The sequence below is a fragment of the Diplotaxodon limnothrissa genome, linkage group LG15 (assembly GCF_057381915.1).
Source record: "Diplotaxodon limnothrissa isolate DT_005_m linkage group LG15, D_limnothrissa_male_GT1.1, whole genome shotgun sequence".
Lineage (NCBI taxonomy): Eukaryota > Metazoa > Chordata > Actinopteri > Cichliformes > Cichlidae > Diplotaxodon > Diplotaxodon limnothrissa.
This window is the reverse complement of record NC_140610.1, coordinates 25,998,599-26,025,374: the sequence shown is the minus strand read 5'-3', so window position 1 is coordinate 26,025,374 and position 26,776 is coordinate 25,998,599. Positions and strand designations below refer to the sequence as shown.

Sequence of the window (26,776 nt, the reverse complement as noted above, 5' to 3'; positions counted from 1 at the left end):
GATTACAACTCTTTCCATCTGTTGAGGAAGTGTGTCAGACGTCGGAAATTATTCTGAAACCACGAAGTGAAAACTTTATAAAGTGAAGAGAGTGGATTTTGTTCGGGAGCAGAGTGCGCAGCAGCCTCGGCTCGTGCCACGGAGCCTGTTTTGTGGCTGTTAGAGTCACGGCTCTGACGCTAAGCGCTACGTTCAGGCTAATGCCCGCGACACCCGGAGGGTCAGCCGTGTACTGTCAAGCTGTGCGGGAGAAAGTCCGGATCAGGCCCGAGCCGTGCCCGGCTGTTTCTGGTCATGTCCGAGCTGCCGCTGCTCTGACCGGATGGCGGGAATACTAACGTGTGTGGAGGACGTGAAGCGGCGGCTTAAAGTGCACGTCCTGCGGGAAGCCGGCCGTCAGTATCCGCTCACCTGCTTCGTCCTGGTGTCTATGCTCGCGCTAACGGTGCTGCTCAACAGGTGAGCTCACATGACCCCATTCACCTGGAAGATTCACCGACGTGCAAAGTGTCAGGCGGTTCGTGTGTAGCACTGTGACCTGCACCTGGTCAGTCAGTAGACCAAGGAGCAGGCGCAGGGCAGAACCTGCCTGAGAATATTTAGTTTTTAAGCTTTGTTCTCTGTCAGAGCACCTCCCCGACATATATCTGTACAACAGAAGTCACAGAACAAACAAAGAGGTGCCAAAGGCAAATTCGGCATACTTTATTTCACAAAATCTTGACACTTGAAATTTCCTCAAACACCACAGGTGGCAGTTTATTAGGCAGGTCTTTCCTGTGTATCTGCCTTTTTTGGTTATGGGTTTCCTCCAAAGAAAAATCAGATTTAATTTGCTTAAGTTTTTCATAGAAATGACCAAAAAGTAAAATGGGAAGTGCACAGGCATCGGCAAAGCCAGGTAACATACACTCTTTGCCTAAACTAAATGCAGTCCAGTCATGCTTAGGTGTACAGCGTCCCCCTCAAAGGTCCACTGTAAACTAGTAAAACCCCTGTTGGGTACAAATCTTCTTTAGAGGTCGTCACAGTGGACCATCTGCCTCCATCTCACCCTATCCCAGCATCCTCCTCTGTCAACCCTCTGCCTGTACTCCTTCATTACATCCATGAATCTCCTCTGAGGTCTTGTTCTTTTCCACCTGCCTGGCAGCTCTGAGCTGTACCTCTGATCGACTCATTTATATTCTTTCCATTTCCATCCTGGTCACTCCCATAGAAAATGTTAACATCTTCAACTCTCCCACTTTCAGCTTGAACTCAGCTGTCTTTTTATTCTTGGACTCTAATGAAATAGTTTTGTATGAGTCTGTCTTATACTGGGCCTTAATGCAGCCCCTTGGTTCAAGGTGTATCTAAAACAAGCTGTTTAAGCTCCACTTTTAAGCCAGCTTTGTTCTGATTGGCTGTCCCCTCATAAACAGAAGGTTTGAACAGCAGATGGGTGGAGCTACTCTGCCTCAGATGTTTGTTCTAAATTACATGGATATTTACAATGGGAAGCATGAGTTTGCTCTGTCACACATAAATTATGCAAAATAAAAGCTAGAACCAGTTTCTACTTTTGTTCCTTTGCCATGTTTTTGTTTTTCAGATTTTTAAGCTGAAACTATCAAAAACCTCACTTTTTCTTTACTTGCCTGAAATAGAATATATGACCCTTTGTCTGTGGAAATCACGTCCATTGCTGCAGTTCACAGGGAGTGAACACTAGGTGGTAAATGGCCTGCATTTGTATAGCGCTTTTCTAGTCCCTAAGGACCCCAAAGCGCTTTACACTACATTCAGTCATTCACCCATTCACACACACATTCACACACTGGCGATGGCAAGCTACATTGTAGCCACAGCTGCCCTGGGGCGCACTGACAGAGGCGAGGCTGCCGGACACTGGCGCCACCGGGCCCTCTGACCACCACCAGTAGGCAAACACGGGGTTAGTATCTTGCCTAAGGACATTTGGCATGCCGCCAGGAGGCAGCCTGGGATCGAACCGCTGACCTTCAGGTTAGTGGCTGACCTGCTCTGCCACCTGAGCTACAGCCACCCCTGTAGCTCAGGTGGCTAGGTGGTGCCCTAGTTCATCTCCTCATTCACATGGAGTCTGTGTAATGCTCTCCCTGCAGGTATATTCACATCCTGATGGTGTTCTGGTCGCTCCTGGCTGGTTTTGCCACTTTCTACTGCTCCCTCAGACCAGAGACTCTCCTTCCCAGCGTCCTGTTCACCGCGAAGCCCAGGAGCAGAGTGAGGCACACACCTTTACCTGAGAGGCTCTGACTGAATGATGATTTCTGCACACAGACAGGTTTTCTGTGATGAAGTGTACATCTTTACTGACTGATGTTTCTCTTCCTTTGCACAGCAACGGGAGCAGGAACTGTTTCCTCTGGGTCACAGCTGTGCCGTGTGCGGGAAGGTCAAATGCAAGCGTCACCGGTACGTTCACCTGACCTCTGACCCCACATGTTCAGACTAGAAAATGTTTAACAGACGGTGTTAGTCTGAAAGATTAACAGTACTGTCGGCTGATTGGTTAACAGCAGAAAAGATTTGGTCTTAATCAAGGAAACGCACTTCACGATCAAATAATCAAACTTTATTTGTGGATTTTTTCGAGAGCTTCGCAGAGATGGCTGAGCTCTGAGATGTTTCAAAGTAAATCAAACTGCAGAGAAGAGGTAATAGTTCTCAACTATTGTTATTGTTATTTTTAAAAATCTGGCAACATCTTTAAATGCATTCACAACATGAAAACCTCCACTTGTAAATTCCTGTGTGGGGCTTGACACTGACTGGTTAAACTGAGAAGATAACCATCATTTTTCAAACCTCAGAATAAGCCAGATGATAACTGTACCTCAATTCCTCTGCAATTTATTTATGTACCAATTTAACTAAATACATTTGATTAGATATTAACATACAGTTTGTGCCGCCTGTCTGGGCTCTACATGGATATGTTCACCTTTCTGCACTCCTTCCTGGCTGAAGAATTGTAAGTTATAACTACTGTTATGGATTGCTGGCCGTGACTACACTCAGAGCAGTGAAAGTACAGCCACTGACACCTTGTCACGCACGCTGGTCTCTTATCAGTTTACTGCTGTCAGATTTTTCCACAATGCATGTGCAAACCGCCAGAAACAGGCTTCTGGCCTCTCCGCTTGCCCAGCTCCAGTGATTGTTGATGGGAGATGGACACGCCCTTTAAACAAATTCTATGCGATTTTTAAGAAGCTTTCAACAACAATTGCTGACTGCTGCCACAAGATGGCAGCGATTTAAAGCCTGGATGCATTTGTTAATCAACAGGTGAGGAGTTTTATGACAGCGCTGTCTGAGATGAAAGGAGAGAGGTCGCTTTACTTTGGTACATTTTAATTTATGCCTATTTTTAGATCTGACAAGGCAGCCACTGCATGCCTTGCTTGTCCTGACAGATTCAGTAAAAGGACTAGATGTTACAATCCCTGATAGTGCATTGCTTCAAATGGAGAAAGTACGGTGACCCTGAGAGGCCAAACGGAATGCCACTTAAGAAAACACCAGCAATAAGAAAAATGCTGCAAAAGCACACAAAACACAACAGAAATAGAAAAAACAAAACAGAAATAGGAAAAAACACAAGGGAAGTGTTTCTGGGGAGACAATAACCCGACGGACCAGTTGCAGGAACCCAAAATATGATAGGTGTGTTTTATCATGATTCGTATAATAATGATGATGGATTTTTAGGCTAATAGTCAGGCTGACACACTTACCTCTCATCTTTTCTCTCCTCACAAAATCGATAGATCCTCCACTTCTTTTAAGTGTCTCCCAGCGCAATTCTTAGCATATTTTGGTTCCTGCAACTGGTCCGTCAGGTTATTGTCTCCCCAGAAACATATCCCTTGTGCTTTTGGAAATCAGTTTTTTTTTCCTATTTATGTTTTCTTTTTTCCTATTTCCGTAAGAAAGTCTTGAGGGACGGCTGTTATGAGGAAAGGCATCCCAGAAAGTTAACCAGCGGGACACATCGTTGTGTGCCTCAACTTCACAGGGTGTTTCGCTCTTTTATCCCAAGCTATTCTACCATTTTTTTCCTTCCTGGTTTAGGGATTAAGAGATCTGATCGAGATGATCATATTAAAATCATCTCGATCAGTAGTGGACCTTGGATTCATCGGGTGTTTTTGCCATTATCACTAGACACCCTCATCTAAGAAGGCCCTGCCAGGGTTGATCAGGCCCCGGGGTGTGTCACTGGTTTATGTTAAATTGTTATTTCTCTTCTACTTTCTTCTGTTTAGTTTTCTACAATTTATTTTCTTCTATCAATTCACTGCAACTGAGAAGTAATATTTACCTCCTTAATATTTATGGAGCCTGACTTCTTCAAAGGAATAGAAAAGGTGATAGAGAGAATTTAGACAAAAGAGACAAGATAGGAGAGAGCAGAGAGGAGGGCTGGAAGGAGGCGCCTGATCTGGCATCCCACACCTCCCCCACCGGATCAACTTCAAAGATCAGAACAATCCCCACAACTGAGCAAAGATTCGTGCAGCTCCATCAGTCTTTTTGTAAAAATCCTGCAAACAGACGAAACAATCAATCATAAACCTGACTGACTTTCTTTCATTAACTGCAGGCCGACACTGCTCCTAGAAAACTATCAGCCATGGTTGGACCTGAAGGTTCATTCAAAGGTGGACGCCTCAGTAGCAGAGGTACCTCAGCTCAACAGCTGGACATGTGCTTAAGTGAAACATCCAGATGTGATTATGTGGTCCTCTCTGACCTCTCTACTGCCCCCCCCTCGCAGGTGTTCGAGTTAGTCCTTGAGAACTTTGTGTACCCCTGGTACAGGTAGGAGGACAGCTCAAAGCATGTTTTTACCCATGTACTGGTAAAGACGTTTGTGTTTTGTTTTTGTTTTTTTAAACTGCCGCCTCTGGTTTCAGAGACATCACAGATGACGAGGCGTGTTTGGATGAACTGAGGATGACTTTTCGCTTCTTCGCGTCGGTGCTTGTCCGCCGAGCTCAGAAGGTGATGTTCTTTCTCACAAAACAAACTGTGAGGATTACAGATTTGCTCCACTGAAAATGAGATCAGCAGCTGGTTTAGAGTGAAATCCAGTTTATAAATAGTATGAAATAATATTAAAAAAAACCTTCAATGTGTTTCCAAAGCCACAAGTTTTTATGACATTGTTTATGTGGTTGATTTTTAGAAATAAACAGAAGTATAATTCCTCGCTGTAATTCCTCGGGCCTTAAACTAATCAGCTTTGTTTTAATTACTTATCCAATTACAGGTAACGTGTGAAGTTTATTTGATTATAGCCGAGCTGAAAGACAGGAAAAAAATAATCTATATAGTAAAATGCTACATAATAATAATGATAATAAAGATAATAATTAATAATATATTTAGTAACAAAGCTTGTTTGGCTCTATTTTGTTGGAAGTGTCAGTGAACTCTCCTGGAGCCGACTGTCAGTTTTCTGTTTGCTGCAGTGAAATTAAATCAACTGGATTACTCAGATTTCCGTTCAGAAACATGTTCCAAATCTCAAACGGATCGGATGCAGTGCTGTTTTTAATGATTGCCACCCGCCGTGTCTGGTACCTATTTTTGATGATTTTTGTGTTAATCGTTACTTTTTGTGTGTTTCTCACTGTTGGCAGATTGATATCCCTGCTGTGTTTGCAGACAAAGTGATGAAAGCTGTGATGAAGCACATTGAAATTATTGCAAAAGCCCACCAAAGAGGTATGCACGTGTCCGCTCGTGCTTCATTTCTAATATGCGTGTTATATTCAGTCGTCTGTGGGAAGCATGCTGGCTGTGGTTGTGTGGCGTGGGGTTCACTCGGTGCAGGGTTGCACCCTAATATTTATGTCTGTTTGTAGTGAAGACTGTAGACGGCCTGCAGCAGGCGGCTCTGGACGAATATGGCGCCGACCTCCACGTCGCTCTGCACAGCCGGAGAGACGAGCTGCTGTACCTGAGGAAGCTCACGGAGATGCTGTTTCCCTATGTCATGCCTCCCAAAGCCACAGACTGCAGGTACAGAGACGACCGAATGAAGTGTTTTTCTGCATCTGAGACTTTTTGATATTTTCACACCTTCATCGTTCCGCCGTACAGAGACGATTTCTGTTCTTTCTCTTAGATTTCCATTGTAGCTCTCAAACTCTGAACAGGAGATTTTCAGTCCAGTTTCCAGCCTTCCATCGATTTCTTCCACTTATCTGAAGTTGGTTTGCAGCTGGTTTCTTCTCAGATACCTTCAAATGTTCTAATCTGTCCATCAAGTTCCAAGTCGGTTGGATCTAAAAAACCATAAACCTTCTCTCTTGCCTCGTTAGGTGTTCTTATACGACTTTAATGCATCGCGGGAGTCTCAGGCAGAGTTTCTGATAAATTTCTGAGCTTTGGTTTTTGCTTCATGTGGTGCAGGTCTCTGGCTCTGCTGCTGCGGGAGGTGATGGCTGGATCCGTCATCCTACCAACCATGGACTTCATGGCCGACCCTGTAAGTAGCCACATGATCGCGTTGGTCTGTATCTTTGGTGCATCAGAGTTTGATTTAAAAAAAACAAAACAAATATGTGTACGTAAAATCCCCAAATCAGTTCAGTGTTTTGAACTGTTGAACTGCATTTTCTCAATCACATAAAAATATATTAAATTAAAACAAAATTAATCAAGATTATCTGTTAAATTGGTGAAATTATAAATGTTTTATACAATATGAATCCTAATGTGATGATGAAACGCTGTGACAGTATAAAACTTTTTTTACATCATGTCCTGTTTCTCCTCCTTTTCAGGATACAGTGAACCTCATGGTGCTTCTATTTGTTGATGATACTCCAGTAAGTGAACCGCCTTCCTTTTATCTGCGCCCCACAAAATTTAAAGGTCAAGTGTGGAGGAGAGCCGACATTGCTATGAGAGACCGTGTCACAGTGTAGATTCAGGAGGCTCATTTTAATCCAGTTATCTCCAGCTGAATTAGTATTTAGTATTTATTTATTTATTGTCATTGTCAGAGAACAATGAAATTGCATTTGGGGCTTCCGTACAACCCGTAAATAAAATAATGAAGAAAATAATAAATACCGCTTAAAACCCAAGTGTAAATATTTAACCCAGTGTGACTCCAGTGCAATAAGACAATCCTTAGCAACAACATGAGAACATGACAAGTAAACATGAGAACCTGACAAGTAAGTTCAGTGCTATTAAGAAGTTGGATATGGTTATTGTCCGTGAGAGGGGGGCAGAGAGTTCAGGAGCCTCACAGCCTGTGGATACAGGCTGTTGGCCAGTCTGGATGTTCTGGCCTGTATAGACCTGTACCTTCTCCCTGAGGGCAGCAGGTGGAAAAGGTGGCGCGCAGGGTGATGTTGGTCCCGCAGGATACTGTGCACCCTCCTCAGACAGCGAGTGGGGAAGATATTACTGATCTCTGGCAGACTTATTCCAATAATTCTGCCAGCTTCTTTCACCACCCGCTGGAGTGCTTGCTGATCGGCCTTGGTGCAGCTGGGGAACCACACTAGAAATCCATACGTCAGAACGCTGCTGATGGCACAGTTGTAGAAGTTCAACATCAGAGATCTGGGAATGTGTGCGCTCCGCAGTCTCCTCAGGTAGTAGAGGCGCTGTTGGGCCTTCCGTACAACTGAGGTGATATGGTTGCCCCAGGACAGGTCCTCGGTCACAGTTACCCCCAAGAATTTAAAACTGCTCACCCTCTCCACCGCCTCACTGCCGATGAAGAGAGGCAGATGGTTGTTATGACCCTTCCTCTGGAAATCTACAATGATCTCCTTGGTCTTTTTGGTGTTTAAGACCAAGTTATTGTCGTGGCACCATGACTCTAGTTGTTGCACCTCTGTCCTGTAGTTTGTCTCATCGTTGTTGGATATAAGTCCGAGCACTGTGGTGTCATCGGCAAACTTAACAATGAGATTGGACGCGCAGGAGGAAATACAGTCATGGGTGAAGAGAGTGTATAGCAGAGGGCTCAGAACACACCCCTGAGGGGCACCGGTGTTGACCACAAGGGTGGAAGAGGTGTTCTTACCCACTCTGACACTCTGTCTACGGTTAGTGAGGAAGTCCACAATCCAGTTGCACAGAGAGGAGTTAAGTCCCAGTTGGTGGAGTTTGGGACGGAGTTTATATGGCCGGATGGTATTAAAAGCCGAGCTGTAGTCTACAAAGAGGAGCCGTGCATAGGTGTTCCTGTGTTCCAGGTGCTCCAGTAATGTGTGCAGCACTGTGGCGATCGCATCCTCGGTTGACCGGTTCTCCCTGTATGCAAACTGGTGCGAGTCCAGGGATGGTGGAAAAGCAGCTCTGATGTGTTTGATGACCAGTCTCTCCAGGCATTTGACGGGAATGGGGGTGAGTGCCACAGGTCTGAAATCGTTCAGACATGTGACATTTGACTGTTTTGGGATGGGAACGATGGTTGCTGCTTTGAAACAGGATGGTACCAGTGAACAGGACAACGAGGTGTTATATATATATATAGAGGTGAAGACATCCGCCAGTTCCGCAGCACCGTCTTTTAGCACCCGTCCCAGCACTCCATCTGGCCCGGCCGCCTTCCTGGTGTTAATGCTCCGGAACACACGCCTCAGCTCATGAGTGCTCAGGACTGGAGCAGGGTCGGTTGAGGGGAGAGGGGACAGGACAGGGTCGGTGTTCTCCCTATCAAAACGGGCATAAAAGAGATTTAAATCCTCAGCCAGAGTAGAACTGTCGGCTGAGGGTGATGGTGTTCTCCTTTTGTAGTCCGTGATAGCCCTGATGCCCTCCCAGACCTGCCTTGGGTTTGTGTTGTTCTCAAACCTGGCCTCGATACGCCTCCTGTGCTGCTGCTTGGCAGTCTTGATGCCTCTTCTCAGGTTGGCCCTGGCAGCACTGTATGCCTCCTGGTCCCCGGATTTGAAACCAAAACCTTTCACTTCAGCCTGTCAGCTCCTTTATAAGCTCCGCGTTGAGGTTTACCGTTATGAACAAAGCTCTAAACATCAGACCTGAGTCCAGCCAGTAGGTGATCTAAATCCTGCACAGTGGACCTATAACATACAATGTGTCCAGCATGGAAAACAAACACATTAAAGATGAAGAGTCTTTTTTTTTTTTTTTTTTTTTTTTCACTCGTTTATACTCAAATCAATTAATTTAATTGTAGTCAAGTGTTCTGAATTAATGGCCTCTTTGAATCTGTCCTGTCCAGCCGGAGCCAGCCACAGAGCCTCCGTCTCCACTGGTTCCATTTTTACAGAAATACGAAGAAACGCATCAAATCAGAAGCCAGAAGCCGTCTGTAAGTACCTCAGAGTGCGACAGGGCAGGAGAAAAGCTTTTCCTCCAGACTGCTGTGACTTCAGCAGCTCAAACTAAGAATGAAGGTCTGATCACACTTCTCCTGATAGAGCTGGGAATTGTTTCTATTTAAAGCAATTTAAGTCAACTTAAACAGCGCTTTCCCAACTTCATAAATGTAATAAGTAAATTCAAGTGTATATACATTTACTGAACTGGTGTTTCTAATAACAATAATAATAAACCTTATATGGTAAATAGCCACAACGTTGATCCCTAAAACATGATCCCCTTTTGTTCTTAGCCTGAATAATAATCGAGGGTCTAATTTGAGGTCTGGAGGCTGGTTTAAGGTGTTATTTATAAGTTGTATAAACATGTAGTGATTTATAAAAAAAATAAAAATTTTCTGATCAGTTTCCACACAGTGTGAATGTGGCGCAGATTTATTTTTGAAGCTTGTCTGACCCTCCCTGTGTGGTGCTACAGGTGCTGAAGCTGGAGCTGAAAGAGATCAGGGAGCAGCAGGATCTCCTCTTTCGTTTCATGAACTTCCTGAAGCAGGAAGGAGCCGTGCATGTGCTGCAGTTCTGCCTCGCCGTCGGTAGGAGTCCATACATTTGATTTCCTCATACAGCTCATCCTGTAAACAGTTTTGCTCCACTTACATGCAGCAAGCATGAAAATGTTTCTCTGTCAAGCAGTTTGTAACTTGATTAATAACGTTTTTTTTTTATTTTTATCATCATTATTATGAGTTCTAAGACATGCAGTGAGGTCCCTGTTGGAGCCTGTTATATAAATGTGTCGGACTGACTATATAAAACTTTTTTCCCCCCAGAGGAGCTTAACGATAAGATCCTTCGTCCGGAACTGAGCGACTCTGAGCTGCTGCATTTGCACGGCGAGGTGGTGCACATGTACGAGACGTACTGCCTCGAGGAGAGCATCGACAAGATCAGCTTCGACCCGTTCATCGTAGAAGAGATAAGGAACGGTGAGAGTTGCTGTTTGCATGATCGTTACCTCGCCTTTAGGCTTTAACACCTGTCACCTGACCTGAAGCTAAATGTGAAAGCTCAGAGATGAGCTGTGTTGTATGATGCTCTGTAACTGCAAGCGGCAGATTGTGAACGATTTCATTCACATTTCTGAAAATTTAATTGTGAATTTTCTTATGAAATATTCTTCAAATTCCATCAAATTTCTTGATACAGAGTGTTTTGGAAGCGATTAATGTCCAATTCTACACAAGTTTTTTTTTTTTTTTTTTTTTTTTTTTTTTTAAATCCAGTAACAAACTGTCACTGATTTGACCTAAAAAAAGAAAAAGAAAAGGTCACCAAAAACTACTAAATTATTGCAAATTCACTGCGTTGGCCAGTTTACATAGCATTGTTGTTTCTTGGTTAAATAAGCGTGGTCCAAAAGTGGTCCAATGAGCACGATTACAGGTCTAAACACCAGCCAGTCGGTGCCATATGTGGGGCCATCACATTTATCACCATTGTTATTATAACTCAGGTGACTGATTGTGTGAGATTTTCCCGACAGCAGCAGGGCGAAGATGGAAAGTTTTGTTTGCATCGTGGCTCCATTTTCATCCAAATGGTGTTTGATATCGAACATCGTGAGACCCCCTGAACCTGCGCTGGTGAAGATGGTGTTTCATTTCACAGCTTATGGATCCACAGCTGGTGTTTGCATCAGTTTAAACTGAAATATTTTAATATTAATATTTTTGTTTCGATCATTATCTCTGATTATTGACCGTATACACTGCTGGCCATGCAAACTCTTCTGGCACTCAGTTTCTGGGAGTGTAAGCTCATTGCATCAGCTGTGTGCACTGACTGTGTTTTCATGCACATTCTCCCCTGTTAGCCTGTGGGGATATCTCAAGTTTCAAGTTTTATTGTCACGTACAGATAAACAGTGTAGCCACATTTATCATAATGAAATTCTTTGGCTTGTGCTCCTCAGCTTTACATGAGCATGTAGAGAGTGTGCAGTTATATTAAGAAGAAAATAACAGAATTTAGCAGCATAATAATAATAATAATAATAATAATAATAATAGGAAAAAAGAAGAGAAAGTATTAAATATGAGAGAATTGAAGACTAGTTGGTATTTACAAGTCTGTGCAAGAGTACACAATGACGGCTGAAGTGTTGGTATATATTTAGTTAAATCCTGTGTTTACTGAGTTGGACACTTTAAATATTTCTGTTTATCTTCTGTGTTTTGCACACGTTCTGGTTATTCTTACAAAGAAAAAAAAATCTGTTTGTGCTTCGTGCGCATAAAGATTTTGGAACCTTGTACGTGTGGACGCTGTTGGAAAACAGCCGCTCAGGTTTAATCTGATCCAAAATTCAGTTCATAGAAACTGTGAAACATGACTGTTACGATGGTGTTTGACGTGCCTGTGTTACCTATGTATATAGCATGTTCTCTAAGCTCTGTAACTCAGTAAGCGGAAGCACGCAGTGACATCAGCTCGTGTTCTCTGTCAGTCGCCAAAGGTCCGTACACTGAGGTGGTGAAGCTGCAGCAGATGCGCTGCCTGTTTGAGGCGTACGAGCATGTCCTGTCTCTACTGGAAAGAGTCTTCACGCCCATATTCTGTCACAGCGATGAGGTAAGACCTCTGCAACCAGACTGACCCACACAAACGCAGCACATCAAAGCACAACATCACAAGGTCACCAGTTTGTGCTTCAGCTGCTAGCTGCCTTGTTTGTTCCACTTTGTCATAGGTGCACGGGTTAACCTGAGCCAAAAGCCCAGCCTCCTCCATACTCTCAGCTTAAGAGCCGATATCCCTAATATGGTTGACGTTACGTTTGTGAGGGGCAGCCAATCAGGAGAAATCAGAAGAATCAGCTCAAACACAGGGACCTAAAAAGTTTTTTATCATATTAACTAAGGCTCTGCATCCAAGGTCCAGTGTGTGACACATAAAGATTATTCTGAACTGTGAATCATGCAAAGTTACTCTAGAGTCCAAGAATAGAATTCTGGAGCCGTTAGTGAGTTTAATTTCTTATTCATTAACAGTGTTGAGGTAATAGCTATATATACACGAAGCTGTAAGTTATATAAATGAAGAGGAAGTTGATCTGACTTCTATTTGTTACACTTAAAATACTTTTTTACAGGATTATTTACAGATTCTTTTTCATCAATTTGTCCAAAAACGTACCCGATTTAAATTTGACTGCTCTTCTCCTTTTCTCTGAAATATTTTGATCACACTCCATCGTACATTTCTCAGGACTTTCAGAATCTCATATTAGTCACTACTTATGTACCTTTTTCTCTTCTCCGTGCAGTACTTCAGACACCTGCTGAAGGGGGTGGAGTCTCCAGCGAGGAGCTCGAAAGTCAGCAGGTTTGTGATTTGCACTAAACTTCACGTGTTTATTTTGATAGGTGTTTAAAATTTAAAAAAAAAAAGTAACAATGAAAGGGGGTGGGGGGGAAGCATTTATTCTGAAAACACAAATTTGTCAACACGTGCATAAACACAAACACGTCCGAGTAATTTGGTTTGTTCCTCCTCATTTTGAGCGTTGTGTTCGCAGTGACCACCGTAAACCTTTCACTGTGAGGCAGCACACAATCAGAGCAGCTCACTGTGCTCATGTTTATTTCTTTGAGGTTGTCTTTTGTCCAAACGCCCGTCTTTAGATGCGCTTCTTATTCCAGAAGCTTCAGCTGGGACGAGACCAGGTAAGCACTCGAGCAGCATGTTGCTCGTCTGCACTGAAACTGCCTGCAAACAGCACACGGTACGATGCATGCGGATAGAGCACTGCTGACCGCAGATTTGTTTGCGTGATGCTCGCTCAGCGATTTTAACTTCCTGCTTGAGAAGATGGAATAAAGATGCTGGAGAGTCATTAGAATTTCTCCTTGTGGTCGGATGAGCAGCACTGAGTCTTTGCATCGCATTTGCATTTTTGCCTGACACTGATTTTTCGTTTTTAGTCACTGTTCTTGATTCAGGACTCAGCAGTCGTGCGTTTAGTGCTAGAAAGGCAAACAGATTTTCCCCAGATGTCCTACTAAATACAAAATTCTTGAGGAAGAAGTACAGACATGCTGATGCTGGCTGTCCTTTCTTAGTTCATGCCTGCTGCATGACTTGTGCACCACACAACACGTTTCCAAAGAATTGAGGGCAAAGAACTGTCAATAATAATGATAATATAATGATGAAAAAAGAATGCACTCCTCTGCAAGTCATTTCAAACCTGTGTTACATAAAAAAGATACAAACCCAAAATCTAATGACATATCTTTAAAAAAAATTCTGGCACAGGCTGGAAAAATCGTGTAATGGTTAAAAGAAGAAGTTAATTACTAAGATGATCGTGTATGAAGACGCTTTAGAGAAGTAAAGGAGAGCGAGACCGCGGGAAGTTTATGATGATTTAAGTTTGAGTCCAGATATGAAAACATCTGGAGTGCTATGAAAGCAAACTGAGCTGTTGAGTCTAAAGAGTGTTTATCAAGTTTCCAAGCGCAGACCGAGTGCTGTTAACGGAACGGTGATTCAGCAAAGTGCTCTTTTGTACTTAACTTCATACGAGTTTGACATGATTTGCAGATCATTGTATTCTGATTACATTTTACTTACACGTCCTAGCGCACAGAGAAATCCTCCGTGTGAATTTGTCCTGCAGTAAATGGAGTCCAGAGAAACGAGATGAAATATTCTGTTATCTTTAGAAACACGTCCAAAAGAGGGGAGTCGTTCGGTATCAGAGGAATTGGCAGTAAAATCAAAGGCGTGTTTAAGAGCACGACCATGGAGGGCGCCTTACTGCCGTCCAGCGCCATGAATGACGTCGACGACGATATGGTGAGTGCAGCGGCGTTTAAATATAGATCGATGGTTTTTCCACATCGGTGCTCGATGTCTTAGTTGTGAGTCTCCTCTGTCCGTCCTGAAGGTGGAGGAGGCCACAGTTGTGATGGAAGACGACTCCCCCGACGAGCCGGCCATCCCACCTGAACCCCAGAGGAACCTTCTGGCCTGGAGTATCACCATCCCCTACATCGACTTCTACGACGACGACATCAAGAAGGAGCGGATCCTAGTCTTCTCCATCCACGTCGAGCGCAACGACAAGAAGAACGGTGAGCAAGTGGAGAGGAAGGTTCAGGTTCTTCCTGCACAGACGAACCTGAAGATGTTTGTAGGAAAATAACCTTTAATGAGGTTTTATTTGCTCAGAGCAGACATTTGTTTGTTATATAATCAGAAATAGTCCTGTGAGGTAGCCCAGACTCAGTGACTCATCAGTCAGATGATGTAATGGCTTTTGCTCTCGTCTACTTTAGCTGATCACGAAGCAGACAAGTGGTTGGTGCAAAGGAAGTACATGGAGTTCTACGTCCTGGAGTCAAAACTCACCGAATTCCACGGTAATACAGTGTTTACAAAACCAGAGACTGTATATAAGAGATGGACTCTGCTGAAAAAGGGCTGAAAGGTAAAAGTGGAAAGTGAAGTTCTTTGTAATGGCCAACAGATGGAGACTCTGTGATGGCTCTTGCATCTGGTTTTAATGTTAAAGGATTCCACAAACCACAGGCTGGCTATGTCCTTTCTTCGTATACAGTCTATGTACCTACCTCACTTTATCAAATGACCGTGTTATATTTCAGCTGTTGGTATTTTACCCCGTTTTTCCCCCGCTTGACTTTGTTCTCAGGCCCATTTGAAGATGCACAGCTTCCATCCAAAAGAATCATCGGACCAAAGAACTACGAGTTCCTCGAATCTAAAAGGGAAGAATTTGAGAAATATTTGCAGGTATTGGTCAGTCTATAAAGCATCTCGCCCCCAGAAAAACAAACCTAAGAGAAGCAGTAAAGTTATCAGTTAGTCTATGCACCGCTGCTTGGCCTGATGACTTTGAGCGCTTGTTGTATTTTTCTGTAAGTCTTTATTTGAGAGGTGAGCATCAGTCTGACTCTTGGCTCTTTGTGTTTGTGCGCAGGCTCTCCTACAGCATCCGGAGCTCAGCAACAGCCAGCTGCTGTTCGACTTCCTGTCTCCTCTTGTGGAGCATCAGTTCCTGGACAGGATGCTGCCCGATGTCAACCTGGGTACGTAACCAACGCATCACACATGCCCTCTGTTTTTTTTGGGGTTTTTTTTATGTGACTATTTCAGAGTAGCTGCGCTAATAAAGGGTGCTGTTAGCTCACCTGTAGCCGGTGGAGACCTGGTCCATGTGTCACTACACTGATCTCGCCACAGCTGCAGAGCAGAACGACCACCATCAGAAACTGCAATCTGCTCCATTATTTAATGTTGCAAAGCAGCATGATTATGAAGTCAAAATGAAGACTTTGTGCTGCATGTCTTGCACACGTGCAGTCTAAGAGAGTTCATCTTCTCCCACTAAAGAAATAAGACAGTCACTGTCGGTTATTCTGGTTCAAATTCAAACTGACATTGTGGATGGATGGCTCAACGCCATGACTGAAGTCATCTCTTGCATGAAGTAACAAAGCACTCCACCTTGAAAGCTGGCGGTAGCTGCTGGTTTACTGGTAAATGGGCTTTAATCAGCTTGTACTCACTGACTTTTACTCACAGTGAACATGCCTGACCTTTTTCTACTTCGTGTGATTAATAATCAGACGGTGATGCCATCATGTCTGTCTTTACTCAACATTTTCTTTTGCAAATTAAAATCTCTCATTATTACTTTTTTCTTTTAAAATAATTTTATTGTGAAACATTTGTATAAAACTCAGACTGACTTAAGAAAGTGATGAAATAACTAAATAGCATTGGTGTCAGTGGCCGTGTCATGCTTTTATATTAATTGAATTTGTGCACTGTGGCGATCGTGGCTTAAGAGTTGGGAGTTCGCCTTGTAATCGGAAGGTTGTCGGTTCGAGCCCCGGCTTGGACAGTCTCGGTCGTTGTGTCCTTGGGCAAGACACTTCACCCGTTGCCTACTGGTGGTGGTCAGAGGGCCCGGTGGCGCCAGTGTCCGGCAGCCTCGCCTCTGTCAGTGTGCCCCAGGGTGGCTGTGGCTACAATGTAGCTTGCCATCACCAGTGTGTGAATGTGTGTGTGAATGGGTGGATGACTGGATATGTAAAGCGCTTTGGGGTCCTTAGGGACTAGTAAAGCGCTATATAAATACAGGCCATTTACCATTTACCATCAGTGCTTCTGCATTGTAACCTGTATAAAGCAGTTAATGTTACTATGGGAGCAAATATCATAATTTTTCATTCAGCGCTCGCTGCCGCCATCTTTCTGTGTTCGGTTTGTGACTAAAGTGTTTTTGTTTGTTTTTTGTTTTGTTTTTTTCTACAGGAAAAATCTTCAAGTCTGTTCCTGGAAAGCTGATAAAGGAGGTGAGTATCTCTTCCTGAGCCGGGGATCTTCTCTGTTTTTCTTTTGACTTTGCGAAGGCATTATCTCAGTTAATGAAGCAAACGTCTCCCGTTATCTGGAGTGATTTTAGAAGCGTGTGAAAGTGCAGCTTCTCTGTGTCCCACCTTTAAAAGCCACGTCTTATTGGTAAGCTGATATTTCCCTCTGCAGACCCAGAATTTCACTGTGAGCCAAAACCAGAAAGCAAAATTACTCACGATTCGTTTTGTCTAACCTCTAGAGTCGCAGGCAGTCACAAGCATTGGGAATATACACACAGATATACAGAAACAGCCGGAAACATGCCAAACCCCACAAACAGAGTCTGTGATCAATGACATCTGGTGTCATGCAGCTGACCCGACCTCTAGGACAAATTCACAGGGTCTCGAAGAAAAACGATGTCTAAAAATACATCTAATCGTTTCCTGTTCCTGATGTTGTTGCCCTGGTTTTTTCATTTAAGGTGGAATTTACCCACAGAGTAGAGCTTTCTTGTATATTCAAGGACGGAGATGTATTTTGGTTATGGTTGTCTTGGTTGGCAGTGTATATAGCTGTAAGCTTAAAAAGTCTGACCTGGGGGCAGTGCTTGAACTTTTTCTTTTTTCTGTGACCCACAAATTTTGCTGTGTCCCACCATACATGAATAATAAATGAATATGTAATGAATCTCGAGCAAATGAGTGGGAAATATCTTCAAGTAAAACAACTGTTTCAGTTAAAAAAAATAAAATAAAAATAAAAATTTGTGTTGAGAAAATCGTGAGAAGAATTTCAGGAACCGATACGACAAACATCCTATTCATCAGTGCTCCTGCACTGACGGCCAGAGGGAAGCAAGTCAAAGTCATTGTGAAGTGGATGCTTAAAACAATTAACAATAGAATGAACCTTCCTCACATACTTGTTATAAACGGCCAAAACTCTGTCTTGCCAACTCCCTGAGAATTTGCTGGCAGTTTTCACCAAAAGTCCCAACTGATTCTTGTTCTTCAGAGTCATGTTACCGAACCAGGCAGTGATACAGAAAGAAATAACAGGTTCAATAAAACTCCTGTAAAATAAGGACAACATTTCAGATAAAAGATCTCATTTTCCGTAAAAAGAACAGTGTTTGGTGAACTTAGTGGCATCAGCATGAGGTTCAAAACACAGTTTACGGTCTAGAAAAATCCCTAAATACTTGTAAACACTCCACAATCTCAATATCAGCAGCTTTAATGATAGTAGGTGATAAGCTATAATAGACTTTCTGCAGATATGTTGCACATGTTGTGAAACTCGCTGACGTGTGTTTTGCAGAGAGGACAGAACCTGGAGCGGTTCCTTCAGTCCTTCGTCAACTCGTGCGAGTCTCCCAAACCCAAACCGAGCCGGCCCGAGCTGACCATCATCAGCCCCACAGCGGGGAACAAGAAGGTAATAAACATCTGTCCTATAAATGCATATGGAAGCTTTAACGCCATGTCTGAGCCTCAGTCATATCCTGGCATTTAGTCATGAATACTTGTAGAAGCCTGGTTCAAAGAAAAGAAGATATAATCAGTCAATTCAGTTTTTTTTATACAGCACCAAATCACAACAACAGTCACCTCAAGCTGTTATTGTAAGGTAGACCCTACAATAGTACATATGGAGAAAATCCCAACAATCATAGGACCCCCCCATGAGCAAGGACTTTGGCGACAGTGGGAAGGAAAAACTCCCTTTTAACAGGAAGAAACCTCAAGGAGAACCAGGCTCAGGGAGGGGCGGCCACTTGCCGCAACCGGTGAAAAGGAAAGTTTAATCCTAATCTCAAAAGTACAGATTGTGTCTCCTGAATCCAAGATGGGAGCCTGAAAACTGAAGGTTCTGTGTCCCATTCTATTTTGAAGTATATGCTCTATGAAAGTAACACGGTATTGTGGGGTCACTAGGATAAGATGGGGCCTGATTGTTCAAGACTTTGTCTCCTGTGTGTTATGAACTAAAGATCCTCTGCATGTACTCGTCTGTAGCTTAGCCTTGTTTTTTCAATATTTCTTCGTGTTTTAAATTACGTCGAGCATTTTAATCGTTACGAGGTAACGGTATGTGCTCGTTGTCCTGCAGCTCGTTAGCAACCTGTTCAAGAACAACGGCAACCTGTCGGAGAGGAAGCACAACCCCAACTTCTTCGCAGAGACGTTCACTGTGGACGGCATGTACGACTACATGATGTATGTCGGTGAGTGAGCCCGAGGAGCCGTTAGCAGCCTCTAAAGGCAAGATCACAGCTTTACAGGAAGTCTGTACAGCCTCTGTCACAGTGTCCGTGTAAGTAATCGAAGTCAGAAACACGACGATGACGGGACCAAATCGCACACATGTGGAAATGCTGGAAGCTGGAATTTCCTGCAGTCAGAACATTTGAGGGAAAAATTACTGCAGGAAAGCATCCAATGATTTCCTTTCTACGTTTCACTCCTCCTGCAGCAGATACTGTGGCCTTTAATGGTAACATGATACACGTTGTACTGATAATCAAAGCAGGGATGAAGACACTTGCATTAATCACAGACCCACAGTTTAGCTTAGAAAGCAGCCATCGTGCTAACTTGTCCCACCGAAGCTCTTTTTACTTTCGTTTCTTTAAGCAGAGATTTTGCTTTGAACGCGCAGACCTGTTATGATTAGAAGACTTTAGATTGGTCACCTAAAGCCTCTGAGATGTTTCGATCTGTGTTTCTTGAACTGATTCGGGCCTGACTGTCTGTATCCGTCTTGGTGTTTGAACTCGCAGGCCGGGTGGTGTTTCGCATGCCGGACTGGCTGCATCACATTCTGTCTGCTGGGAGGATCTTGTTGAAGAGCACATTCGAAGCCTACATGGATCAGTACATGCAGTTGAAACTGGAGCAGATCCTTCAGGAGCACCGCGTGGTCTCCCTCATCACTCAGCTCCGAGGTAGGACGCCACCCGCACCGATGAAGTCTTTTCTTATTTCCGGCCTCAGTATCGCTGCTTTTAAGATGATTTCCAAGGTGTTCGGATTGTTTATGACCCCAAAAGAAGCGTCAGTATGTGGAAAGGTCTTTTCTTGCTTTTTAAATGTTACACAAAAAAAAGCCTCACGACTCAACCTGAGCATCATTTTAAGCTCCTGCATCACCACGATAGCTGTTCCTTGATCTGAGCTGGTAGGAGTTAAACTTATCGAGCTCAGGATTTGAGTCAACAGTGAGTGAACCGGAAAGAAAAGAGAGTCTGAGTATTTTATTAACGTTCAAATCATAAAAATGCAGATCTGAATCCTGTCAGCAATATAAACCTGCAGTTAGTACATCAAAGGTTTTTTTTTTTTTATTCCAGAATGATTCCTTTTATCCTTCCTCATCCTGCGAAGGGCTCAAAAGGCTAATCAGAGAGAAGGTTATAACTGCACATAAATCTCAGAAGCTGCATCTGATTTAGGTTTGGCAGATCTCCCATCTCCTCAGGTGTGCCCAGACAGCTTCCAGCATGCTGCCATCATTACATTCCTGCCAGGAAATTGAATTTCTGGGAATTGTCAATTCCTCACCAAACCCACTGCCTCTAGGCAGTGCGTTCGGTTGATGCCACTGAACTTCTTAACAAATCTTCAGCTGAGGTGAAATCGGAGCACTCAGCACACGTGATCAGCAGCGATGTGTTGATGCAGAGAACGAAGCACCTTTTTAATTGGACAAAAAAACTTGTTTTTGAAGATGATTCATCTTGTGTGACCCTACAGAAAATCTCTGCTTCTGTGCAGATGTTTCAGTTTCCAAAAACAAAGGAGGAAACATTAACTCTGTGATTTGTTCCTGTTCATTTCTGCAGACGCCGTCTTCTGTGAAAGCAGCGAGGAACGAACAGCAGAGGCCAAACAAGCCAGAGCCAAGCAGACGTTCGAGGAGATGATGAAGTACCTGCCAGGTCGGGTTTTAGTTCAGTCACAGTAATCATTAATAATCAATAATCATCTCCTGGTATGTTTCACGTTGAAGTATTCAGTGAGGCTGTCTCTGCAGACCAGGCCACGCCGGTTTATGACGTCACATCCTGAACTTCCAGCTTCAAAACTCTGACCCGAAGCTGTGCTCAAAGTTTATCTGCTCACTCGGAGACATTATAATTAATAATGGCTGTGCATATCAGCACAACATCGCAGTATACCCTATCATATCAGAACATCAATAAAGATAATAAAGTATGTTACTGTATCCGTGTTAAAATCCGACTCTTCTAAAGTGCCAGTGAACATCTCAGAGCCTGTTTTAAACACGTCACAAATCTGATTTAAAGGGGGTAATAACATTTAGTTAGCTGTGAGCGTGCAGGCAGTTTCTTTTGATCTGTGACTTTAAAAGTAAAAGTGGAAATGAAACCACAAGACCTTTGAGGTGTTCTCACCTCCCAGTTTGCCAGTCATACTGGATCTAAAGTCCCAGTTTAAACACTGGCATTGTCCGTGATGCTTTTCCTTTTGTCATTCGGAAGAGATTCATCTGCTTTTAAAGACACAGAGGTTTTCTTACAGCTGGATTCCTGCACAGAACGTAGCTGCTTTAACTACAACCTGGAAACGAGAGCGCCACTTTATCTCCTTCCTGTTATCAATTTGAGTATTTTGTTTCTTACATCTAAAGTTCTGGACTGCAGTTCCAGGTTGCTCTGCTCAGACAAGAGTTTCCAGTGTAATAATATGAATAACTTGTATTAGCCTAGCACTTCATAAAACACACAGTCACAAAGGGCTTGGAAGCTTGAAGAGTGTCTCTGCCGACTGTCCTCCAACTCTTCTACTCTGATCTTATAGACAAACAGTCCTGGTCTTTGCTGTGTGTTTTTAACAGGTTTCGGGTCAAACTCAATAAATCTGCATGCTTCACATACTCATGGCTTAATAAAGCTGGACGATGTGCTTCGATTTCAGACTTTGTGGTGAAGTGCATCGGCGAGGAGTCGAAGTATGAAGGTATCCAGCTGCTGTTTGACAGTTTTCAGCAGCCGTTGCTCAACAAGCAGGTAAACAGTCGTTCTCCTAATCCACGGTTCAGCTCAGCATTTACGAGAGCTTCCTGTATGTTCAGGCAGGTTCAACGGTGATGTGTAATGTAATGTTAGGGTGCATTTTTCCATTAGCATCAGGGTGGGTCCAAAGTTTGTGTTCTCCATTCTTTAAGCATCGTTTCAAAAGTACTGATTTGGCACCGGTATCGGATAAAACTTAAACGATACCCTTCCCTATGCATGACGCCTTGCACTAAGCGCTTTCACTTTGTAGAAAAGTGCAGAAATTGTTTGATAGCTTGATTACTCTGATGCAAGCAGACCTTCATCCTATCAGAGAAGAATTTAAAGACACTAACTAACAGGAAGTGTTTAAAACCACTGTGTTAGAAAATATACTTTGTGTCGCTGGCTCTTATACTCAGAAATGTTGGCAAACGCCACGTTTGGACCCACTCAAGTAACTTAGAGGGGCTGTAACTGAAAATATTCATAGTACAAAGGTAAAATCTTACATGGATTAATTCAACTTGTCACTGTTACTGTAAATCAGCTGGTTCTAAATGAGTGGGGTGGGAAGTTTATTCAGATTGACTTGATTTTATACAAAGCTGCAAAAGACAGAATCACTGCAGACCTGCAGCCTGTGTAGGCTGTGCTCACAGCTGTCCTGATTTACATGTTTACTGGTCCCAGCTTTTTCACTTACATGTGAATGTTTCCCTTAATTCCCTGTCAGTCCACGAAAGTTTTTAAGTTCCTGTGAGCGGTCCTGAATCTGAGCTTCAGTTAATCACACTTTTCTTCCAGTGTAAATGCTGTAAACATGTGTTAAACGACCACCGCAGCAATGCAAATTTCTGTGCATTCATGTTGGATTTTTCTATATCTGTTAAACAGATGAGTTCTTCTACATGTTTGCTTGCGAGCTCTGCTGCATTGTGTAGTTTGTTTGCACATAAGTGCAGACACATGCACACACAGTGAAAACAGAAAACACGAGGTTATTGAAGTCAGGTGCCTTTTTTTTCTTTTTTCCCCCCCCACTGGAAGTGTTCTTTTATACACACACACACACACACACACACACACACACACACACACACACACACACACACACACACACACACACACACACGCCAGTACTTGCTTAATGCCACACTCTGAGGATGCAAGCCGATGACTTTCAGTTGAGCCTGTCCTGTTTTCAGCTCATCACTGTGCAGCTCTTCCCACTCACATTGTACTTAAACACCGCTAAATTATTTCTCAGGGATCCTCTCAGGCTGAGTTTACATTAAACTGAGTCATCACTGGTTTATGACTCAGGGATAATTTGCTGCTCTTGCCAATGGTGATGTTTGAGTGAGCAGAAAGACTAAAATGCATGTTTTCTGAACTATAAGATAAATTAATATCTGAAATCAGGAGTGTTTGGATGTTAACTTTCAGTACTGACATACTTCCTGTATGTTTTCACTTTGTCTTACTGGCACAATGAACAGTCAGAGGAGATTAACGTTTCCCCTCTGACTCTAACTGGCCTGATCATTTCTCTTCCTCAGATGACGTACGTCCTGCTGGACATCGCCGTGCTGGAGCTTTTTCCTGAACTCAGCAAGGTAAACAGCTGACAGTGGGGAATGTAAAGAAATAAAACAGGATGAGCTGGAAGTTAAGATAAGACGCCATTCTCAGAATATATCAGGCAGGAAAAGACCTGTTCAGGAGTTCACTGTATGTGCACGTGTGCATTTCCAAACATGAGTTTTTTTTTCCTGGTCAAAACAGATGTTTTACTGCACATTTAAGTGCACGTGGTCTGCAAAAGCAAAAAGGTCTGTTTGACCTTCACCGACAGACATCTGTGCATCTTGAAAATACAGTTTTAACAGCAGATCCTCATTGTGCAATCTTTAACTGCATTTTTTTTATCCTGTCATCCACATAGTGATGGAAATACATTTGAAGGCATTTAATGGATACTTAGGGAATGCTGGACTTATTTTGTGTGTTAGTGAGCAGATTTGTTGCTTAGACAGGAAATAAACTGTTGTAAGCAGCTCAGATTCTCAGTGAGTCTGCTAACCATTAGTGCTGCTGGCTACAGCTGTGGAGGCTCCTGTTGGCATCTACACTAAGTGCTTAGTGCTCATTTAGCAGTTTATGATGCTCGAATCAATATCTAATTAACGATGATGAACGACTGAGTGGATTTGTTCTGATGAATCAATGTCGTGATAGTCAAACTGAGGCTGCAGATTTCTGCAGCTGAGTGTGAATAAGCAGAGAAAATCTACAGATAGCAAAGCTATGCATTAAACTGAATTTTAATTTGACTTATCGTTATTAAAACATGATGATTGAGATAAAAGGATTGAGTAGTGACCAAAGGAACCAGGATGTTGCAGATACATGTGGAGGAAACTGGTATAAACTGTTGTCCGCTTCCATAGAAACCTGACCACAACAAAGAGCGAGGATGCAGGAGGGAAAAAATGCCCAACATGTTATGTTTCAGTCGGCTGACACTGGGACACAAACACATAGCAACTAGCACATAATGCACCATCGTGAGCATCAGTAGCGCCAAGGATCTCTCTACTTAAGTAGGCGATCTCGTACCTTTAGAAAGATTTCCTGCAGGAGATCAGATCAGGCATTAGAGAGAGGGTAAGGAGTTCAGTCATTTGAGAGTGGTTTGGGCATCTGACAAGGATGCCTCTGGGGGTTTCCTAGATGAGGTTTTCCAGGCACATCCCATCAGGACATGCTGGAGAGATTATATCTCTTGGGCTGTCCTGGGAATGCCTTAGTGTTTCCCCAAATAAACTGGAGGAGGTGCCCGGGGACAGGGAGATCTGGGCTTCTCTGCTTAGGCTGCCCAGACCTGGATAAATCAAAGAAAATTAATGGATGATTTATTATGTCACGATCAGGCTTTATTTTGTTTTTCATTCCCCAAACATTGATTTTGTTGCTTCTAAAATCAGCTTCTCATAACTGTTCATTTTACTTTAAAGCCAGACTAATTTCACATTGTGAGCAGAGAAACGCATCTCCTTTCACTGCAGCTGTGACGGGAAACCAGGTGATAAGGGATTCAGGCTGGTTTCACCTGAAGCAGCTCTTCAGTTAATGCTACGTTTAGTTAGCATCTTTCCTCCATGTCCCAAGCAAGTGAAACGAAAAACGAAATGCTTCCATCAGCCCTGATTTTTGTTGTTGTTGTTCTTCTTCTTCCTTCTTTGTTGTAAAGCGTCTTTAAAGCTAGTAACATAGGCAGAGTTAGTTCAGCTGGATTCAGATGCAGCCGAGAGAACTGGAACTTTCTCTCTGTGAGAAACCACAGCTCACATGCAGCTCACACGCCCACACCTCCCTCTCCCCAGCTACCTCCTCCAAATCTCCTCAAGCCAGTAAATTTCATCATCAGAGAGTTAGCGTGAGGGTCCATGTGGACATCCACACCCCAGCTAGTTTTCCGTGAGCACATGACACAACTATGCTTTCATGCTTTCCACAATAACACACTTCTTCGTCATGCCGACCTCGGTCCTAACCCTGAATGCTGTGATAGTTTAGGGTGATATTTTAGATTGTCACAGATCGGGCGGGCCTCGTTCTCTCAAACACTCGAATGTGACCTCACAGGTGTTTTCTGTTTCCTCCTCAGCAGGGGGCGAAGGAGGCGTTCATCGTGTGACCCGGACGAGGAACCGAACTCCATGCTGGAATGTGCAATACTGTCAGAATATTTCCAAAGGCTCTGAGACCATCTCTGCATTCCGATGTACATTAATGCACTAATAAAGAGATATTTATTGATATCACACTGCCAGTCGTCTTCTCTGCAAACACCAAGGAGCTCATCTGCTCATCAGAACTTTTTGCTGCTTCATCCCAGCTCAGCTTCACATATTTTCACTTCTGCTTTAGCTGAACTGTAATGAAAGGCTTGCTTGGTCTGTTTCACACTGAAACAAGCTACCTTGCTCTCTTTCAAACCCAGCTAGTTTCAGTTGATCTGTGTTAGGAGTTCAAACCTCAGCTACAAACTGGCTAGTTTCCAGTCTCTACGGACCGTGAACTGCCAAGTTGTTGTAAGCTGCAGGAAGCCATAAGGTATAACTTTAGGATAGTTCAGACTTTTTCCTGTTTCCGATTTCTGTGTGCAAACAGAAGAAGACAAAACCATCTGGACAAACAAATATATGTGCAAACAACATAAAAGTGATGGATTCTGTAATAAAGTTATTTATTACATTATTGCCTGCAGAGAGAAAAACAAGCTCTGTGAAGACTTCTAATGCACAACAATGTGCCAAAGTGAGTCAGAATTTCCATAAAAACAAGGTCAACGAATACAAGAATTAAGCAACAGAGTTCGTTTTTTTGTTTTTTTTTCCATCTGTGGGTGGACCTTCAAATAACACTCCTTAGATAAGAAACAGTTACTGGAAACATTCTGGCTGGCAATCAAAGAGTGGTGATTATCATCCTCTCTGTATGAGTTTACAGTTAGAGGACCACAAACAGACCAACATGAGTTCGGAGAATCCCTGAAAGCTCCTTTCAGGGGTTCTCCAAAAGTAAAAAGAAACATAAAACCTGTCCTAAGTGTGTTTCATTGTCGGCTGCACTCTCAAAGAACGCAGACAGAGAGCAGTTCTGCGGTTTTAATGAGCTTGTTTTCCAGCCTTTGGCAGCTTGTCCTGGTGCAGGCCGGAGCCAGCTAAGTAGATGTTCAGTGCAGCGACTAATAAGGTGCTTCCAACATTAGCAGGCAGCGAGCGTTGTTTGAGAGATCCCTGACACAGAGGAGGCCTTGTTTAGGGTATCGCTGGGAAGCTCTGGTTAAAAAGGAAAATGAGAGAAGTCCTGACAGCCACAGGAATTTCCTGAACTCTGCTACAGGACAAAAAAAGACATGAGGGAAATGGCACAGCCTATTTTCTACCCTAAAAACAGTCTTTGCACATCTTTGATTTTTTTGTTTTAGGGGCAAAATTAAAGGGCT

General features: G+C 43.2%; 1 protein-coding gene across 3 annotated transcripts; it reads left to right on the top strand.

The window, feature by feature from the left end:
• LOC146617633 (sorting nexin-14-like) lies at positions 1-25,566 on the top strand. 3 transcript variants are annotated; one of them, XM_085372127.1, is made up of 29 exons: positions 1-459; positions 2,127-2,247; positions 2,366-2,439; positions 4,634-4,712; positions 4,808-4,851; positions 4,947-5,034; positions 5,676-5,760; positions 5,901-6,057; positions 6,451-6,526; positions 6,825-6,869; positions 9,251-9,340; positions 9,829-9,943; positions 10,181-10,336; positions 11,857-11,981; positions 12,676-12,734; positions 13,052-13,075; positions 14,078-14,210; positions 14,302-14,488; positions 14,693-14,776; positions 15,067-15,167; positions 15,355-15,463; positions 16,695-16,735; positions 18,060-18,176; positions 18,852-18,966; positions 19,522-19,686; positions 20,584-20,679; positions 21,680-21,771; positions 23,322-23,378; positions 25,433-25,566. In XM_085372127.1, the coding sequence occupies exons 1-29, from the start codon at positions 323-325 to the stop codon at positions 25,460-25,462; spliced, it is 2,802 nt and encodes a 933-aa protein (XP_085228253.1). In that variant the 5' UTR covers positions 1-322; the 3' UTR covers positions 25,463-25,566. The 3 variants fall into 3 exon arrangements, with proteins under 3 accessions (XP_085228253.1, XP_085228252.1, XP_085228255.1); XM_085372126.1 differs by having other exon boundaries at positions 13,034-13,075; XM_085372129.1 differs by lacking the exon at positions 13,052-13,075.
• Positions 25,567-26,776: the final 1,210 nt, after the last annotated feature.

Excerpts from the sequence above, each read along its gene's own strand:
- LOC146617633 (XM_085372126.1), top strand. The coding sequence starts at position 323 with ATGGCGGGAATACTAACGTGTGTGGAGGACGTGAAGCGGCGGCTTAAA. Across the intron at positions 12,735-13,033 it reads AGGAGCTCGAAAGTCAGCAG|ATGCGCTTCTTATTCCAGAA; the intron begins GTTTGTGATTTG and ends GCCCGTCTTTAG. Across the intron at positions 21,772-23,321 it reads AGCCGTTGCTCAACAAGCAG|ATGACGTACGTCCTGCTGGA; the intron begins GTAAACAGTCGT and ends TCTCTTCCTCAG.